Source organism: Schistosoma haematobium, chromosome 1, assembly GCF_000699445.3.
Source record: "Schistosoma haematobium chromosome 1, whole genome shotgun sequence".
NCBI classification, from domain to species: Eukaryota; Metazoa; Platyhelminthes; class Trematoda; order Strigeidida; family Schistosomatidae; genus Schistosoma; species Schistosoma haematobium.
Window position 1 is genome coordinate 30,254,737 of NC_067196.1, and position 21,419 is coordinate 30,276,155.

A 21,419-nucleotide genomic window follows, 5' to 3' on the forward strand; every position below is an offset into this window, starting at 1 on the left:
TAGGTTCATGAATTTCTCTTCAACATCAAGAAGTAGTATGTTAAAACTTGTAATTTATGAAATAAACTAATTACAGACAGATATCTAGTCTGTTCTAACAATGATTTCTAGTCTACTGTGATAAACATTATCCACCCTTAATTTTTTCTTCAGTATATTAATGTAACTTACATTTCTCTATTTTAGTTCTAAGTAATAGCTTAAATAAGTGAATGTTTATTGATAAATTCAATATTATCTTATCTGTTTGTATGTCTTTCCACGTTACTTTTCTTAACCAATGATCAAAATCCTAACATATTCATCTTATTTGTTAAAGAATGAAAATTTATAAAACAGACAGTAAGAATCCAAAATTATTGAAACATCCTTTCCATATAGAATATATTCCAACAGAAAATGGTCAAAATTCAACTTTGAATGTCATCAACAAGAAAGTACCAGTGGGTTGTTAAGATTGAATACATTTAAGTCATGTTTTTTTAAATAATAAGAATAAACAGTTAATATAAAATAGAACTTGATCAGATAGTTGAAAGCCTACTGAAATTATATCATTCAATAGGATGTAGATAAACTTTAATTTCATTTTGGCTTAACTAAAAACTAAAAATTTAACCAAATCGTAAAACTAAAATGATTTTAAACATGAGAAAATCATTTATCAACTTGCTTAATGTATTCAGTAATACAACAGTTCATCCACTATGAAGCAATAACTTCAACGCATTCCTCATTCATTAAATCAACAGAGAAAAAACCGTTGAAATCAAGCCTTATTATTAGAAAAATCAATTCAAAAGTTATAAAGAAAAAAATATTATTGTTACCGTATGAGCTATTCAATATAGGAAAACAAGCTCAAATCGGTTCATTTCTTTCTCATTTTGATTTGCATAGAAATTGAACAGAAACTTTTTTTTAATAAAGTATTTATAGATTAGAGCAATTAAAAATATTGTGCACAGATAAATTGAATTTGAGCAAAAAAAACACATTTAAGAATACTATAATGAACTACTATAGACAAACTTCAGTTGCTTGTTTTTTCTCCTTCATATTTGAATTTTTCCAATTATCTTGCTACTTACTACATGGATCAATTGGTTTTTGATGTAATTTATCTACTATTCGATCTTCAGTCATATTATTTTTCCAGGCAGTAGTGTTTCATCAATATCCTGTTTCTACTCTTTATGCTGTTCCGAAGTATATGGGCATATCTATATGAATTTCTGGGATGTAGACTAGCAAGATTATTGAATCTAAGAGAAATTCTTTATTTACCGGTTGTGTAAAAAAGTACATTTATATTCCCCATAATTCATTAGCTATGTCATGTTAGTACATGAACACTGCAACACCATGATAGCAGAACATTTTTTAGGCAAAAGCCTCTTTCTATGATCTCTTGTTTGAAAATCGCTTCTCATAGTGTTTGAGAGCTCATCTGGTTTATTTATTTGTCTGACTAAAAGGATGATAAGGTGTTGTTCCTTTTTTCTTGTACTTAAAACACCAGTTAGCTTTCTACGATGCACATACAAATATAAAGGCCTAACCTGATTTCATGTAAGCTGATCATGGATTGTGGAACAACTGGCTGTCGATGAATAATACACCTATCACAACTGTGGAAGTCAATATGGACCACAAACATCTATGTTTCAAGTTGAATTGTCTCTAGTTGTGTAAGCTAACTTTCTTTTTTAAGCCGTATACACTAGTGATGTGTCTAAATCTATTAATAAATGTCAGATTATTTATGGTCTTCTTCATTAACAGGAAATACGCTTTATGATTATTCGCAACCGAAATCGTATTCATACTGACAGTAGTATCCCAAACCAATCTAGTCCTCAGGCGTGCTGATATTTTATGGTTACTTCAATGTCTTATAGTTAGTCTGTATAATAAATCTGCATCGTAAGATATTATGTTGAAAGTGATGGGTAACGCACACTATTGATAAAAACTCGTTTTATTTTATAGAACAACTATTTTCTGGAAAGTGTAACACGTAAATTACAACAAACAAAGCCTTAATGTTTCTTATCGTGCAAAATTGATTACACTATAATATTAGTGGTCTGAATCTTTAAATCGTTGTTTGAGACAAACTGATTTTCAATGAAATTGCAGTTCACTTATGCAACTATATTGGTTCGTTTGCTGTAATCGTTCAATTAATTACAAGATTTTTGAGATTGTTCTACTCATTCAAAGATCACAGTCTTATTCATTATGCTTTATAAAGAGGTTGCAAACTTTAAAGAATCTGAAATCAATATTATTTAATACGTAATTGAACATATGATACTTAGAAACTATCTACAGTGCTCTGAAATGACCTGGTTTCAAATAATGTCAGCTTTTTTAAAACTTATCAACGAAGTGACCAAGAAACCCAACGTGGTTTCTTAACACCAAAACTTGTGCTGACCTATATATTGCATTCAATCAAGTAATGAATCACGTCTCGTAATTTAATCAAATTTTAGATAGTTAATACATAACCACAACTAATCGTTGTATTCTTTTACCAAATATTTATGCTGTTCGCCATTTCTTTCTATGTTATATGAAATTGTATGCTAATGTATTCTGAGTTCGATTATTTGGATGTTCGAAGAACTTGATTAAAATATTATGAGGTCTTTTATTACGCAGTTTTTAGTTATTGCGAAATCAAAGCTGCAAATCAGTATTTTCATGCCACTAGTAACTTTTAATTCTTCAGTATACAAGTTCAAAAATTTCTCTAATGTTTGTAACAATAGCCTTGAATATACATTCCAACGACCAGAGCGTAAACGCATACCTTGTTAAGTGTGTACAATTTATTTTATATTATCAAATGACATATTCCCAAACTGACGATAACTACATGCATTTTTTACCTCTCAATCGAAGGATTCTGTCGTTTTTATCAGTACATCAATCCTGACAGGCACTTTTCAATCTAATTTTCTTTCCTCTAGCACATCCTTTAAACTATTGGGTAACTATGTCGAAAAATTTTATTCAGTGATATGAAAAACGGCCCATTCTCATTATATTAATCTAACACAATAATGTTTATTGATGATTCAAGTAGTTGCAGAATACAGATTTAACCGGTCTAATTACCAATGATAACGCGTGCTGAGGAAGTTGCCTGGAGTGATATCTTTTAAAGGTAATTTTTATGCTGAAAGCATTTTTCAAAGATGAGCCTATCGTAATCAAGTATAACTCTCAATGATATTTTGTATGTAACTGGTTGAGGAAAATGGTATATTCATTACAGATTACAATCTAATACTCATAGTAAAGTGTAACATCAAATGCACTTTTGAAAAATGAAACCAGTTATTACGTTATCATCAACGCAGAGATCGGCCTAGACTTGATTGGGCCTTAGTTTTCATATCAAAGCACGATAACTAGCATATATGATTATCTTATGCTGTCCATTCTGTTTGTGATGTCCCGTCGATTTGTTTAATATAAGAATATTCACATTAAGTTTATCAACAAGCATTTCATAAAAAAAACATTTTACTCGTTTATTCTTGCAAAGTTGAAGAAGTTTTGAACTGTTAAGGAAGAAACCGACACCAATTTCAGTTAAGATCTTCATAAGATAAAAGTAAGTCATTCCTATAATATTTTTAATTTATTTCTAAACGATGAATAAAACGCTGTGAGCTAAATTGTCTAAGTTTTGACTGGTTTAATATTTTCGATGGCTGGTCAAATTATTCATTGTTAAGGCTTTCAAATGTATAAGTTCAATAAAATTTTAACTTAAGTAGGTAACAATTTATTATGAACACTTGTATTAACAAGTTGAATATTCAGGGACATTTTAGAAAAGTCAATTTAAATCGCTTTCCACCTTCACACTTTAAATCTTATTTATCCTCCTAAATCTCCATTTAAACCATTCAATTAAATCAATTAATCTGGATAATTGTTATAGCACTTAGCCTGGGAGATTGTTCCTGTCTAACAAAATAAACAAAAACATATTACTGCTAAAAGTTGGTTTTTTTTGTTGAATTCCTGACATTCAAATATTACGCATGTCTGTTAACGATCAACATTTTCCACTATGACCTTCAACAATGAATTTCATTGGTGAATAATTTTGTTATGGCCATATGTGTGTTTATGTGACTGGTTGTAATTCTTTTGACAAATAAGAAGTCCATTTATAAACCGCAGATCATGACCAAACTAATCGTCTAAAACCTATATAATCATCTTTAATCAGATTTGTGAACACAAGCTGTTCATAATTTTTATTAAAAAAAAGCCGTATAATCGTCCCACCAATGGGTGGAATACTATGTAAAAATGGAGTCTTATTTTGGAAAGCTTTATCGGTTGATTTAAATGACCCAACATTTAAGTCAGATATGGATCTTGTGGAATGTGGTTCAGGGAAAATTCATGAATCTATTGATAAGGTAAATATAAATATTTTAATTTGTAAATAAATTATTTTCATAAGGACTTATGATTTAAATTTCACTCCAATGTTCATTTTCATTAAACCATCAATGTACTATTTCACTAAATAAATTTTATGTTAAATGATGTGACATTAAGTTCAGCATTTTAGTGTACTCATTAAAAAATTTTATTCTATTTAAAATTTATTATTTTAATCAGTTACCATCGTCCGAACAAGATTTGAAAACACATCCTAAAGATGCACAAAGATCTGAATTATCCACATTTAATTCTTCAATAGGAGTGTTGCTTTCTTGTTTGGGTTGTGTCATAGGAACAGGAAATATATGGCGATTTCCACGTATTATTGCCACAGCCAGTTATTCTCAAGGTCAGTTGTTGTTTTTAGTTTTCTATGTTGATACTTTTAAATACATATAACCAAGGTTTTTTTTAAATATTACATCATTTGACTGTAAAATCCTACACAGAGAGTACCATTGGCTATAACTGATTGGAGACTAAAACAATTTATCATAAAAATCAGTACTTTGATTTACCTTGTTGGTGTTAGACACCATAGATTTGTCTAGTTTTAAGAAGTTTACTAAACACATAGTATATCTAGAACTCGTTAAAATATTTTGTTATGATGATAAAAGTTAGCTAGTTAAATAGTATGTAGGGTAAGTAGCTTCTATATAAAATATATAGACATGGTATTATTTTACATCAACATTTTACTGAAGTAAAACTAAAGTATCTGACCAACTGTTGGTTCCATCAGAATTAATTACATTATCCATAAGGTGAATGACTGTGTCAATAAATTAATTTATGGCATATTGGCATATAGTACGCCCGATCTCATTATCTGATACATTAACGACTATCGTTCAATCTAAAGGTTATATTCTGGTGAATTTTTATTTTTGAAGTTTATTGCTTTAAACTGCACTTGATCGTTTTTTCAGAGAATGTATTACTGTTGCATAAAACAAATTTTGCTCACTAACATTTGTTTTTTCATATACAGAATGATGTCTATTTAATATCAAGCAAGAAAGAACAGTTTAGATAAAATTGATTCAATGGGAATGCTCACATTAACTTTAGTATAAACCAAATAATTTGAAATAAACACTTACTGATTTCATTGATAATGGTACACTAAAGTTAGCAAATCATTTATGAAAGTGAATTCATGCTTACGTTTTTTTCATAACATTCGTATCACGTTTTTTTTCTATTAATTATTGAGATTATGGAAGTGTACATATGAGCATGATAACTAACTCGAAAAAAGTGAGGTCAATGACCTAATTATCAATTAAGGTTATGTTGAAAATTGAAGTTATTGTTTATGTAGTTGGTAAATAAATTCATTAGAAAAAAGTAAATATATTTGACAATTCGATTATAAGGTACCATTGAAATATTACTCAACTTAAATGTTTCACTAGTGATCACTGGATATGTTATTGGTTTTCTAATCATTTTAGGAAGTTTGACATTTCTCATTGCTTGGGCAATGTCATTATTTGTTTGGTCTCTACCACTAAGTATTGTTGAATATACACTGGGTCGATTTACTCGAACATCTCCACTTGGTGCATTTCACAGATTTTTGGGCAATAAATTAGTATGGTTGGGAGGATGGATTGTTGCTGTAACTTATATGATCACGTAAGTAGAATTCTGAGTAAATTTCTACACAACAAAAATACTCTAAGTCGTCGAATTTCAAAGAAATGAATCTTTCTCTACTACTGCATCTTAAATGAACAAAAGTCAGGTAGTGAAAACTGGATACAGGTAGTTTTATTTTCTTTTATTCATGTCACAATTTTACTTTCAGTTACATTTAGTTGGAAGTTTCAAAAGCTATCAAAATGAGGATTGTATATGTGTGTATTCGAATTATAAATATAAAATAATCTGATGTTACAAATTTGAACTACAGCTTGTGATCTGTAGGACAATTGTTTCTCATAAGTAAATGATATTTTACTAACTTTACAGCTAAATACTCTGAGTTCACACAAAGTTACATTATCAACGTTCAGTCGACTCGTATCATCGATATGTATATTTATCAATCTAATACAAAACAGACTAGTTTTCGTGTTCAGAAATAGTTAACAAATAAATTGTGTTATCCATAATGGAATTAGTTTTCTACTACTCTAGTTGTATTTACTCTAAACAATCGAAAGAATTATCTGTAATCTACACAGCGTTTAAATGTCCATAATAGCACACTTGATTGGACAGTAATGATGAACTTAATAATGAATGAGGCAAATATTCAGTAATTCTATTGCTCTGTTATCATCCATATATATAGCTTTCATGTTAAATGTTAGTTGTAGCTTATTACTCTTATGCAATAATTTGAGCCCATGCTCACTAAAGTATTTTATTTCATTTTAAATTTTAGTGCTTACTTTTCAGTCATTGTTGGTTGGTGTTTATATTATTTCTATAAATCCTGTGCATTGTCAAGTTTACCGAGAGATGTAGAAACAAGTATTAAAATTTTCAACGAGTTCGCACAGGTAAGTATTTTCATCATAACTTCTTAAAATTATTTATTCAGTAGTTTTGTAATATTGGATAATAATGATGATAATACGTGATTTTTGATGTAAATCGAAGCATTTTACTTAGAAACAATGAAATCATCTGTTAATCTACTGATTCATAAAAGTTCAGACTTAGTTTACATCACAAATTGAAAATCACTTAAGAACCATTACCAACCATAAAGAGTCAAGTAAGTATTTTGTACCAAATATAGACCAGTCTGCTGCTTGTACGCAGAACCTCAGACAGGCTTGGAAACACAATCTTAGGGTTTTGATATGACTTAAACAACTTCAAATCACTTCGTCTTTTAGTTGAATTCTTCACCTTACCACCTTACTTAGTAACATTTTGCAAGCTATATGTCCAGTTTAAAGTGAGATTTTCATTATACAGTACACAGTAAACCTACGCACCATCAGTACTGAATTGAATTTTAACAAATGGATTAGTTACACAGGGAATTTGTGATTTTTAAAATTGCATAGCCAACATCATGAAATGATATTTAGTTGAAAAATCCAGTGATAACCAAGATGCACTAGATAGCCATCAGGAATCGAAAACTAAGAAATTGTATCTCTAGACCGCGGAGCTCGTATCCAATGTTTTACATGTTCAACTTCAATCGATTTTTAATATCCCAATGTGCTGGTTCACAAACGACATGAGTGAACACCACTGGTCTCGGCTTGTCATCAGAACATGGGATCGTGGACGCCTACTGACGAGGGGTTCAACCCTAGGACGAAACATTTGCTAACTGATTCTTCGTTTACAGTGGTCATTTAATTAAAACCAGCTCATGATGTTAGCTGTGAAACAGTTTAATTTGCTGTTGATAACTTACCAGGGTGTTTGATCACAGGAAATGCTTAGAATATACACTAAAGAGAAACTTTGAAGTTTAATGAAGCTACTTTCTTGGTGTCTTTGTTTCAGTGAAATTAGTGTTGTCTACAACTGTGAATGCAAGAGACTTCATGGGGTACCATATAGTGGATGACTGAAGTCATTTATAAAACAATTAATGACAATTGATACATTTATCCATAATCTACACTGTTTCGCTTTTTTATGTGTTATGATAGATTTACACTTTCCCCCATATAATATTTAACTTTTCAGTTAAACGAATGTTATTAAAATAGCTAAATATTTCATCTTAATCTAAATTGGTTGTTAAGATGGGTGAAAAGTAATCAATAGTGAAAAGTTTATTTATATGATTAATAATATACAGATTGTCAACAAGAAAGTTAATAATGATTATTTCTTTGTTTATTCATACAAAGACTATTATATTTTTCCCTTTCTACTTTTTCTTTTATACAGGAATCTTACTGGCCTGCATTAACCCATACATTAGCTGTTGTTATTGTTGGTGGATGTATATTTGGTGGTATAAAATGGATTGAAAAAGCCAATATGGTATTAGTACCTATGTTATTAGGTATATTAGTTTTCACATTCGGATGGTCATTAACAAGAAAATATTCAGAAGTTGGTATTACATTTTTATTTACTCCATACTGGGGTTAGTTTCAGAATATATTTTATAAAAATCAGTGTTTGATACATTATACTTTTCGTCTGGGATTTTCATCATAGACTAGTGTCCCTTAGAAAATCATTTGAAATAATTTGGTACTAAACTGTTGCTTTAATCTAAGATTGGACTCCTGTACACTGTATATAAAAATACCCGAAGTTGTAATTAGATTCTTTTAGAGATTATATTGACTATGATATGATTTACCATTTAAGATGAAGTTCACTCATTTTACATCATCAACTTTATTTAGTTTTCAACAAAATCCCTTTTACTTAACTTATTAATAGCAAAATGTTAAATTTATACGCAATTGTTTAACATAAAATCATGTTAAACTATATTTTTGGCATTATCAACGAACTTTTATAATTTAAAGTATAACTATCATTTCTAATCATACATTCAATATCAATTCAAAATAAATCACATGAATTTTGGTGAATGAACAAAATACTTCTCGAAATTAGGGTTGTTTCAAGAAGAAAAAAACAGTCTTTCAAAGAAAAAAATAGCTAATTTCTTATCGATATCTTCTATCATTGAATAGATGTTATATTGTAGTGAACAGAACACGGTTGGAGACAATCGAATTATATTTAGCACAAAATTACAGAGTTGCTTGGTAAAATAGAAAACCCATATTTTCTACTCCCGCTCTTCCTTTCCTGATCTTCCACATCTTCTGCTGCCAGACATTACATTCCTGACTCGCGTCATGTACTACTTATATCAATATAAGTAGCACGCACCACAATATTACCATATACATCAAACAAATTTTCTGTAAAACCATTAGTTTATTTAGTATGGTATCCTTTAAATCTAAAAACAAACTGTAAGTTAAAATGTTAGGTATCTTAAAAATCATCAACATGTTCTTTTAAGCACATTTATAGATAAACTAATATGGCTAATACATTATCAAAGTCAATACATTACATTCAAAAAAAAAAGAACTCGATTAGAATATAATATAAGCTATGATGAAATATTGCATAGAATTGCATTGGTTCAAGGTGTCATATTTGACAATAATACACAAACAAAATAAAAATTAGTAAAATTCAAAACAATGTTGAAATATCGGTAGAACAATGAGAAGATGAAGTTGATCTGAAAAATTTGATGTATTCGCTCTATACATTTTGAACAATCTAGTCACACATATAACTTGTCAGGGCCTATTATATGAAAATTAATAAAGGTCAATTAAATTAAATGTATAGAGCAGTTACATCACATTTTCCAAATCAACTCCGTTTTCACATTGTCCTATCGAAATTTATTAAAGGGACTAATTGCTTTAAATATTGAAATAATCAGGAGGCAATACATAAAAAATAAATAAATATTTACACTATATTTTATTATCACTTTCAGTCATTTTTGTTGTTGTTGTTGTTGAGTATAGAGAAGTGGCGTACTTTAAAAATTTATAGAACGATTAAAATAATCAGTGCATTTTTATAAAATACAGGCTACATTTTTCATGAATTGGTCATTTAAACAAAGGAGAAAAATGAGCAGTTAGCTACATAAACCCAGTGAACTGGTTTAAATTGTAATCTCGGTCTTATAATAAACTTTAGTAAAAAATAGAATGTTCATCTATCAATCTCTCAATACAATTTCCTTATTATGATTGTTCATTTTCTAGAACATTAGCTCAGTAAAATATACAGCATACTTATGTTATTGTAACTATCGTTTTCATAAAACAGGTCACGTCAATTTAGTAAATGAAATTTATATAATGATTTTGTTTAATTTTTATTTTCATAGGTAGTATGTTTACTCCTAGTTTATGGGTTGCTGCTGCTAGTCAAAATGCATTCGATACTGGCGCAGCTATGGCTTTATTCATTTCATATTCATCATATTTTAGTCGGAAAAATGGTGCTGTACGCCTCGGTACCATGATTCCACTATGTAACAATATGGTCAGGTGAGGCATTTAGTTTTGGTTTGATAATCACATAAAGTTATGGCTGTGATTACAGTGATTTAGTTACTTCAATTTTAAGGTAGAAAACAATAAAATATAAGCACTTGGATAGTTACAGGTCAACCATACTGAGGGGTTGAATAAGAATAACAGTTAACAACTTGTAAGTGCTAAATGCTGATAAAAATGTTAAAGAGGACAACAGAAACAATTAACTGATAAAAAGTTCGTCATAATTGTGAGCATCAATTCTATATGACTATATTCGAATGTTAACACTCTTGCTATTCAGTTCAGATTGAGAAAAACAGAGAAAGATTTCTAAAAATCCATTACGTAATTCATCCGTTGTTTGAGTTATTGTTATTGCAGTTATCAATTAATTTGAATGAAGTTCTTGTCTGTATCACGTACCTATTTTGGTAATAAAGCAATGGTTCATGAAGAAGAGGGAAGGAAAGATAACAGACTAGACCAAAGAATTGACAATGATACCGTTATGTGGACAGACATGTAAAGTGCCAAAGGACAACAGTAACAAATCAAAATGACTGGAACATTTTTACCTTTCGTCATTTTCAAATATTTCATTTGTGACCAATCATCACTCAAGAGAGATTTAAAAGCATAAACATATAATATCCTTCATTGTATTTCTTTTAAGCTTGAGTATATTAGAAAGGAGTAACTGATACTTTATATTGATTTAGAATATGGAAACGGAACAACACAATTCAACGAACACGAATTTGTGAAATACGAACTATTTATAAGAAAAAAAAACAAGTAATCAACCAAACTAACAGACACCAATTCTACATAGAACTGTACTAGTGTTCTCTAGACTGTAAGAAAAACTAAGTTACTACAGCGATGATAGTCACTTATATAGCAGTAATTACAATATTTTGAAGTAGTTAAGAGATAACAGTCATAACTTGGAAATAAAATGGTCAAGTGAGAAGTATTGTTAAATTACATTGCTTATATTTATGAGATAAATACCTAACTAGTAGGGATTAAGTAGAACACTGATGCAAAAATAAATCAGGATTGAAGATAAACTTAATGAATACACTGAACAGGTAGATAATGCAGCAAACAATGATTAAATGGTGATTGAAAATGATTTCTATATTATATGAAGAAGAATAATAAGGTATATGACCGAATTGATTGACAAACAGATTTGTTTATCATTGCAATTATTATAATCATATAATCGTTTGATACTTTATCATTCAATCAGTTAGTGTTTCCTTTATTTGGATTCATCTCTATACGCTATGTTGTTGTTGTTGTTGCATCCTGTTCCTCCTCCTTCTCCTAGTTCAATCAGCCAGTGAAGTTATTCTGGTTGTTATCTGCATGGTTCTCCACGTATCCGTGCACCATATTTAGTCTTCCAATAAAAATAATAATAACATCACTATGATGCCGTAAGTTTCACTCCGTTTTGGAGTGAATACAATACTATACTATTCCATTAAATCAATTTTCGCTTATTACACAAATTCACCTTAGTTCACTTCAACATCTAGGTTAGACCACCAATATTAATAAAAAAGAATCGTTAGGTTTACAATCTAATATAAATAGCATTAGATTAGTACCTTATCAATAGTTAGTTTAAAATAATAATCACAGTACTACATCAGAAATGTTAGAACGATGCCTTCAACTGCAGTTTTACATTACAAAAAAAAAAACATCTCAAATAAACTACAACATACATAGAATTTCCATCAAGAAAAGAAAAAAACCTTCCATAGATTGATTTCTTTTCAGATCATCCAAAAAATAAAACACCATCTTCATCATCATCATCAAACTCAATATACAGCAAAAACCAAAACTTTCAACTGCATTATTCTACTTTCTATTACAATTCCTTTTTTTTCAAAAGAAAAATTATTAAATAATGTGCATTAATTAAATTTAGAAATAAGATTGACATTTATAATAAATTAGTTGTTTCCTAATAAAAGTAACATATGGGGAATTTGTGTGCTTTATTGTTATTATTGTTATTATTATTATTAATATTGATAATAATACATTTTTATTTATCTAATTACCATATATATATATGATGTAATATAGTTATATATTTTGAAATTTCAATTACATGCAAGTTGATTAAATCTATATAAAAGGCAGTGAATTAGCGTTTGTTTTTTAAATGAAATCTAATCTCTATGAACTGATATGTGAGAATTGTTATGGAAATGGATAGTTACACATTAAAACTATTAGTATTAGTTTGGGTTTGTTTTCCATTATGTTCTTTATTAGTTAGAGTGTGTTATTGAGATTGATTTATCTGAAATATTAGATTTTTAACAGGATAACATGATAGAGTAGTTTAATTAGAATGAGAAATGTAAGCTAAAGTTAAATTTCTCATTTTAATGATAAATTAGGATATCAAATTATTTACATGATGAATTAATTTAGTTCATTCTAATCTGTGTACAATATTTATGATCAAACAGTCATATCAATAACACCGAAGGAGTTCTGAAGACTTTATCTTAAAGTTGTACTACCATGTATCATAGTCAACTTATTTTTGGAACAAATTTGATTTCTGTCCTTCGTAAACCAAACAGTTTATAGAAGTACCGTTTAGCATTTATAGTAAGTTGATGACAAGTTGAAATTTAAGTGCGATCTAATTAAGGTAGCAATTTATAAATTGCAAAACTTTCGTAGATTTATTCATGCACTTTTTACTAAGCTAGTTACCAGACTAACTATTAATGATGGAGCATTCAATATTATTTTCACCGCCTATAGAGAAGATATGGTTTTAGAATACTTAACTACTGATTGTAATTATTGATCTTTTATATACCTTTGAATTGGAGCAACTTATGTCAGTCACATCTTGCATGAATATTTGCTAAAAATACATATTATCTTCTTAAATATGACCATGATTATATCAATCTATTACTCTAAAAGATAAGCTTTTTATTTATTTTCTTCAATGTAATTTGTATAAATGTTTGTTGACTAACTCTATTAAACGGTAAACATTACATTTAACTTGAATTTTTTTACTAATTTCTAAAGACTGTTGCTTTAATTATTGATTCCATTTTTTCACCAAATGTTTCCAGTTTACTCTGTGCACTAACAATTTTCTCAACTGTCTTCTCAACTTTAATACAAACGTCACCAACATTAACACGTTCTGGCATCTTGAAAATAATGCAATCAAATGGACCTGGTAGCACAGGTCTCACATTTACCTGGTAATGAATACACGATTATTTTTGTTTACATACTGAGCTATCAGTTTAGTTTTATCTTTGATTGTGTTTCTGCTTTTTCAGCAATTCAATTGCACATTATACAAAACATAGGTTCTAAATGTACTTAGTTTGTTAATCAGTGTCAAATAATTTTATTAATTTCAAAATTTAACTCCAACAACACTAATAATACTAGGCATTATAACGTTACTAAACATACAAATTATTTATTTATTAAAGGATCCCTGTCCTATTCGCCTATGTTGGTGGTCTGGGAAGAGTTCTCTGTTCATTGTTCTTCTTATGTCTCTCCTTCGCGGGGATTACTTCATTGATTGGTCATGTTCAACTAACGGTTGTAACAGCTAAGGACTTGGGCTGTAAGTTTGAAAAACCCCTTCATTTTGTTACCTCATCTGAATATTTCAAATTATACCCTTAACATAATCAGGTAAAAATCATGACCACATAGTCATAATTAGATTCGTATAAATAAAGCGACTTAACTCCAATCCTAAAGATGATAAGCATAGTGAATCATGATAAACACTGTCAATCTACATAGTTGATATAATCTAATCATCACTAAAGACTAAAAACATTTTCCTAATACTAATCAGTGATTATTTAGTGAAGTCAGATTTCGGACCACTAAAATTAATTGATAAGAAGATGTTCTTCAGAGGGTCAATCACAACCGAACTAGCTCGATGTTAACGTCTTCCGCTGTAACAGAGGTTCTAATTTTAAAAGATTTCCGAGTTTCTCTTCAAGATTGAAACTGATTTTTTCCAAAATTCGTTACCAGCTGATGATTCCTATATAACTGGATTACTGGATAATTATTTTGACATGGTTTTGAAACTGTCAATACTGTGTACATACACTATATCGAGTCTAGGATGGTGCACTGCTGAAAAGTTTCATACTATTATGACACCCCTTTCTAGTGTTTTCTAATTTCTCAATGACTCCCCAATAACCTTAGTCATTGGTGAAAATAAATTTCACAGAAAATGAAATTTACATTAATCTAGTGATTAATTATTTCCGTAAAAACCGTTTAAAGATAGAGAATAAATAATTGTTTCTTATAAATAAAATCTACTTAATAAATCGGTCTTATATTCTCTCTCTATCAATCATTCAAATCACCAAATTAGTAAAGTTCATTTCCTTCATTTATCAACTGTTTGGCGAAGAAAGCTATTTGTTTATTTGAGAGCTAAATGGTCTATTTAAAAAAATTTCTCCTAATCAGTTAAATTTATAAACGTTATATACCATAATTTACTTACGAATTGTCTCTAACTGTTCTTTGATTAATGTCTATAGATTTAGAGAAAACATTCGTACTATAACTTTTTATTTTTATTATAGTAAGTCATAGACAAGCTGCATTTGCTGGTTTATTCCTCACTCTTGTATTTGGTATGCCTTCTGCAATTAGTATAAATGTTCTTACAAATCAGGTTAGTTTTATATTCAGTTATTGTTTTAGCTTTTTCAAAAAGATTTTCCTCTCATGATTTTGTGTTTGTTCTTGTAATTACGGTAATATGCTTATCACTCAAATAAATTTTCGTATATTATGTGTGTTTTTCGGACAGCTTTCAGTAGTGAGCTATTTAAGATACGCATCCATTTCTGTAAATACCTAGTATTTTCAACAAATACGGTATGTACCTAGTATCAGCAAGATTTCTCCTGAGCTAAACTTTTATACATAAGGATTTGCTAGATTATGAATACTATCCTAGAGTTTTCAGGGACTGCATGATGTTAACAGGTAATAAATGGGGCTGATCTGCAGATTTTAAATGAAATCATCTTTCTTCTCCTTCTACACAAGAGGTGCTTCAAGCTCATAGCTAAGAGTTATGTGTCAATTGACTTAGATAAAAATCAAATATGACTCAGGCAGAACACTTCAAGAGTCCGATGCGGTATATGCTAACCAATTAAGATTTAATTTAGCTTACAGTCTCCAAATTGAGTTCCAGAACAACAAGTTTAGATAAAGTACATTTCAAGTTAGGTTGTGAGCATGTCAGCTAAGTCTTCCGGCGATCATCAGATAATGAATTATAAAAATGTCTTCCACTTCACTCTGATAACTTACATTGGCACAAAAACCATGAACAGTTTTTATTCTTTTGTTTAAATCAGTGCCTTTGAAAGTAAATTTTGTTTCCTTCCAAAGTGTTGGTCTTCCACCAACAAATCCAGCTAAATTAGTGGTTAAAGAGTATGAATGTACTAAGTAACGATGTCGACAAAATCTGGTACTTGAATATTTATCTCAAAAACGTTCGGGTTGCAAAATACAAAATACTAATTTCTGACTAACTGCCACTGTCGTATCGTTAGATCTCATTGTTGACAAAACAACTTATTCCCTTTTTATTAAATTACATCAGATGTATCAAGCAGTTATTTGATACTTTCCCATAATGTTTGAAATATTGTAAACCTAAACGTTTTAATCAGTAAGCAATGATAAATCCCTATTCTCTTCCTGAGCCATCAGCTAGTATAATTCTCATTTACTGAATAGACGATTTATTGAATACATGAAATAAGAAAAATAGGCTAATACATTTTATATATAAATACGTTTTCAATAACCTTGAAAGTGGTATGAAAATAATAGCATTTTTAACAATGGCAAAACTGGAAGATGATCGTCATGGAAAAATTTGAAGAGGATTAGGTTTAATTTCAAATCGCAATAAATTTTTGAAAAATGTTAAGTAGTAAAAATATCTTTAAATTACATCCTGTCTAACTTGTGAGACAACAAAGTGAGCAACATTACTGATAGATGTGGCATGCTTAACAGACATACAAGTCTTCAAATAGGTCACTAATTTTTTGGCTAATATGATTGAACATTTGTTAATAACACAAACTACAGTCCACCCCAGTGGTATGTTAGAACTGTGGTTGAGAAGATTATAGAAGGAACTAAAATATGTTACTAATGTAGAATATTATTAAAAACCACAACCAACTTGCTCCTAACTCTGTTGCAGTGACGCAGATATCGAGTGGTAAATAATAATTTAAATTTCGCTTCAGAAGCACTTTTATAATAGTCGACTATGATTAACTTTTTAATACTGTTAGCAATAATATCATGCACACGTCTTTAAATATTAATGATATTTTGTAGGACAATGTTTGGGGTTTTGCACTTATGTTATCCGGTTTATCTATGGCTGGTCTAATAATAATTTATGGTCCAATGAAATACAGAAGGGTCATTGTTAATGATTTTGGAATCGATGATTGGAAACTTCCAGTTGTTTGGGTCTTTATGATAAGGTTTGTTAAATGTCATGATAATCCTGTCATTAAACATTTAATAATATCAAAAAGCTTATGTAATTAAAACCTAGTATATACAAACTTTTCCTGTCACGTGTGTGGTTAATATTTCACAGAACTATGAGTGACCAAATGAGCCAATTCATAAATATGCAATTATCTGAATAACGTTTATGGGTATTTAAGTGATCGATAAGTGATTTTTAATTATTAATTAGCTTCAGAATTATAGTAAGTTAGGAAGTGTTGAGAACCTGTTTTGTTCTGGTTAAGAATTTCAGAACTGGACAACCACGATTCATTTTCATATAAAAACTGAGGATGTATGGGTGACATATTGTGAAGGCCGTTAATCAACAAAACAACGGCAGTTATCATTTTAATGATAAATGTTAGTCACTATGCCGTGAGTTAAATTCAGATTTGACTATAGACCATTGTATTCCCGTTCAATGCTTTCAACGTATCTGAATCAGCATAAGTATTTGGCTTCTCTTCATATAGGGTTTTCAGCGTACAGTACTAAGATCGAAATTAGATCAAAACAATTGTCTAATATTGTACAGTTTTCTGAAATCAATCTGTAATGAAGAAAAATTGTTTCTCAATATGAGATTTTAGGTTTGTCATTATTATCAATCACAACTAACAACAGCAACAAACTAATGAACAAATTTCCCAGACTGAATTAAAATACAAATAATATCCAAAGTAGCACAATTATTATCAGAGAAAAGATGTAAGGTTAAACTTAGTGTATATAATGTCATAGACAATTTGAAAAAAACTATAAGATTAATTCATTTAGACAAATGAAATTTTTAACAGAGAAATTCAACAGAGAAATATAAATTAACTGAATTATTTAAACCAAATTAAACTCTGGAACTGTTTTTTTTCATTTATTCAAAATATCTTATTTAAGCAATGACAAATATTATCAGAAGAGGATTTTGAAGAGACTTAAGTAGTTTTATAATTAGATTCATGAATCAATTAAAGCTAGATCATCATGGAAAACCTGGTAACACTGGAAGGCCGTTTCGTCCTAGTGTGGGACTCCTCAGCAGTGCGCATCCGCTATCCCGCACCGTAAGATTCGAACCCAGGAGCTATCAGTCTCGCGCGCGAACGCTTAATTTCTAGACCACTGAGCGGGCATCCAGTGGTGTTAATGTCTAACTTCAACAAATCCACGAAATTGAGCCAACATCCAACATTGTCTTCAGTGAGTTACTATCTCACAGCAGAGTCGGTTGAACTCCACGAAACGGCCGTTCAATGCTTCCAGGTTTTCCATGGTGGTCTAGTTTCAATTGACTCATGAATTCAACTATAAAATTATGAATATCACAAAATATATTATTATTAAATTTTTGAAAAGAAAAATGCAGTGAAATATTTATAAAATCGATTTCTATCGTCAAGCTATATGCGTGTTAAAGTTTAAAACAATCAATCATTATCAGAAATCGGATAGAAATTACATTTTAGGAATAATTTTTTTCTATCAAAATTCTTAAAATTAAGAAATACTTTTCATTATTTCACATTTGTTAATGCGTCATAATCCCATAATTTAATAAATCAAAAAGAAACATATTTAAATATTAAATTTAACTAAGAAAATGTTTAATTAGTGTTTTGATCCTAATTTCCTTCTTAACTTGTATCATAGGAAAGAATCAGATATAGTTAGCTTTATAACAAAAGAAGATAAAAAGAACAGTTTGTTGTTATGTTTACTGAAAACAAAAAACCTGCTTAAAAAGAGATTTACATTTTGAGAACAAAATCAACAAGCTACATATCATATGATAAAGGAGATACTTTATAAATTAAAGCTTATTTCAACTGGTGATAAAACTATAACAAACGAAAGTACAGTTGATAAATGTATACTTCAATTTTATGTATATTTAGGAGCAACAATGGTTAACATTGAAATAGGATAAAACAACGAGAATGCTTATGCGAATAAACATCATCAGTCCATGAAGTCATTCATAAAAGGGTTATATCTTGGAACTAATAAGTATATAGACCATGGTATTTTGTTACACTAAGAATCAACTGAATGAATTTCAACTCAATTATTTGAAGATATCGTGCTCATTACAGTAATTAAGATCCTTGCAACTAAATATGCGTTTTAGGATCATAGACGCAGATTGATAAGGTGTCTTCAAATAGGACAGAATATTTGGTTTCTCGGCTGATGTCAGTTTTTGACGATAATCATAGTCAAAATAGTATGAGTCAAACCAAGACTATGAAATGAAAATGTATTTTCTGGTGCTAACATGAGAACAACAAGATAATAAACTACTACAAAGTGTTATAACCCGATCTTAACTACATTTCTCACTGAACATGCTATTCCTATTTTTAAATCACAATCTTAAGCTTTCATAAAAATTTTGCTATACAGTAGGAACTGAAAAGATTTATTGGTAACTTTAGATTTATTACAATAATATGATAAACGGACTTCATAAATTGTTTTGCAAATCAACTATACCACTTCACTTAAATGTACACTATAACATAAAAACACATCTGGATTTCGAATTATCATGCAAACATACTCCTTAAATTAGTTGTTATTTTGAAAATCTAACTTTTCATAACGAAGCCTTTAATTTGTTTCTAATCAACAGTGTTTTGGTACCTTTATCCGGAACCGGATTGATAATTTGGTGGGCATATGATTTGATAAAATCTAATCCTAAATGGTATCAACTTACTTTGGATTCAATGACTACTACATTACTTGAGGTAAAACAGACACTGTTTCGAAATTCTGTTTTGAATTTTCTTTAGAAATGAAATTTTTATTAAAAGTGATGACATTGTTTATTATTAACTTTCTTCATGAACTTAGCATAACAGTGAGAACTGTTGCAAACCTGAGAATGCTTTAAAATACCCAAATAACTTGAGCAGCACACTTTCCATTGGTAATTCAGAAGGAAAATGTTGGATCACTGATAGTGAGCTTTGCCACAAACTGATTGAATTTCGACATGTGATCCACTCAACTCTAACTCATAAAAGTTGGAAAACTTGGTGTTAGGTTTACTAGTGCATGAAATCATATGTGCACATTGCTAGGATTACTCAATCATAATCAACGTAGACTTTGGTAAATATGTGTTTGCCTAAGTTTTCATGCTACATTAGCACGACGAGATGGAATTATTAAGATAAATAACAAAGAAATCGAAATAACGTAGCGGCAACAATAATGTGAAAGATTTAAAATATGGTTCGATAAGATAAGGAATATATATATATGACGGAATACTGAAATTCAAGATTTAGAGCAGGACAAATAAATGCATCTGGGCCAACGTGACTGATTCTTAGCGAAAACATCCAGCATCTCTAACTACTGATAGGTATCATCATATAGGGCCCCAAATAGGTAGTCTGTATCTACTAACAAGGCTCATAACAACTGGTAATGATTTCACGAACTGATTCCAAATTTCGCTGTATTCATACCTAGTTTTCTTTCAACTTACTCCTACACAAGCTAAAAATTCTAAGGCTTAAACAGCTACCTAGTATTCTGTTTTTTCAATGATGTTTCAACTACTCTCTACTGTTGAAAAATTTCTCTTTTAATAGCAGTTAATGATAGAAACTAACTTTAAAATATACAAATATCTGTAGAAATTACTAATATATTTTAAACAAATTAATAACATGAACTGTTTTGATTGTTTTATTTTTATTTTTACTATCACTTTTAGTGGCTCATTGTATTTCTCATTTTAATAACTGTGAACGCTATAGCAGTTTGGCGAAATATTGATTTCTTTCATAAAGATAAACAAAACGGTTATGATCCTCACAATCCAGATTATATACCAAAAGATGAATTGCAGTCATTTGATGAATTCTTTATTGTATCCTCGGATAGTGTAAATATTAGTCGAAATCAAATGCTAACACACTTGTAATTAGTATATTTATATATTATCTCATAAATTTATTTGATTAACACAGTTTAATTATTTCGCCTATATATAATATGTAGACATATATATATACCCTATTTTAAATAAAGTAAACGTTTTTTACCTTCCCTTTTTGTTTTAAATCCATAAACTGGATAATGAATGAGATTATGTTATAATCGTACCTTTGTAAGATTTGCTATAAATTAGAAGTGATTATGTTGAAAACGAACCTTTAATTGAAGATACTACAGAAATCCTAATCTTATTAATAATTATGATTATGTACGTATATATTAGTAACTAAATTTAAAAATAAAACTCCCGAAGATCTAGTA

The 21,419-nt window shown here is 29.5% G+C and overlaps 1 protein-coding gene across 4 annotated transcripts; it reads left to right on the top strand.

Moving 5' to 3' along the window:
* The first annotated feature begins 4,101 nt into the window (after nucleotides 1-4,101).
* On the top strand, nucleotides 4,102-21,209 carry MS3_00007232 (uncharacterized protein). 4 transcript variants are annotated; one of them, XM_051215489.1, is made up of 12 exons: nucleotides 4,215-4,454; nucleotides 4,660-4,831; nucleotides 5,943-6,998; nucleotides 8,362-8,563; nucleotides 10,364-10,526; nucleotides 11,857-11,965; nucleotides 13,652-13,786; nucleotides 14,027-14,166; nucleotides 15,167-15,258; nucleotides 16,962-17,113; nucleotides 19,777-19,894; nucleotides 20,875-21,209. In XM_051215489.1, the coding sequence occupies exons 6-12, from the start codon at nucleotides 11,958-11,960 to the stop codon at nucleotides 21,082-21,084; spliced, it is 855 nt and encodes a 284-aa protein (XP_051073680.1). In that variant the 5' UTR covers nucleotides 4,215-4,454; nucleotides 4,660-4,831; nucleotides 5,943-6,998; nucleotides 8,362-8,563; nucleotides 10,364-10,526; nucleotides 11,857-11,957; the 3' UTR covers nucleotides 21,085-21,209. The 4 variants fall into 4 exon arrangements, with proteins under 4 accessions (XP_051073679.1, XP_051073680.1, XP_051073681.1 ...); XM_051215487.1 differs by lacking the exon at nucleotides 11,857-11,965 and having other exon boundaries at nucleotides 4,269-4,454; nucleotides 5,943-6,235; nucleotides 6,881-6,998; XM_051215488.1 differs by lacking the exon at nucleotides 11,857-11,965 and having other exon boundaries at nucleotides 4,269-4,454; nucleotides 5,943-6,126; nucleotides 6,881-6,998.
* The last annotated feature ends 210 nt before the right edge of the window (nucleotides 21,210-21,419 follow it).

Excerpts from the sequence above, each read along its gene's own strand:
- MS3_00007232 (XM_051215488.1), top strand. The coding sequence starts at position 4,320 with ATGGGTGGAATACTATGTAAAAATGGAGTCTTATTTTGGAAAGCTTTA. Across the intron at positions 13,787-14,026 it reads ACAGGTCTCACATTTACCTG|GATCCCTGTCCTATTCGCCT; the intron begins GTAATGAATACA and ends TATTTATTAAAG. Across the intron at positions 14,167-15,166 it reads AACAGCTAAGGACTTGGGCT|TAAGTCATAGACAAGCTGCA; the intron begins GTAAGTTTGAAA and ends TTTTTATTATAG.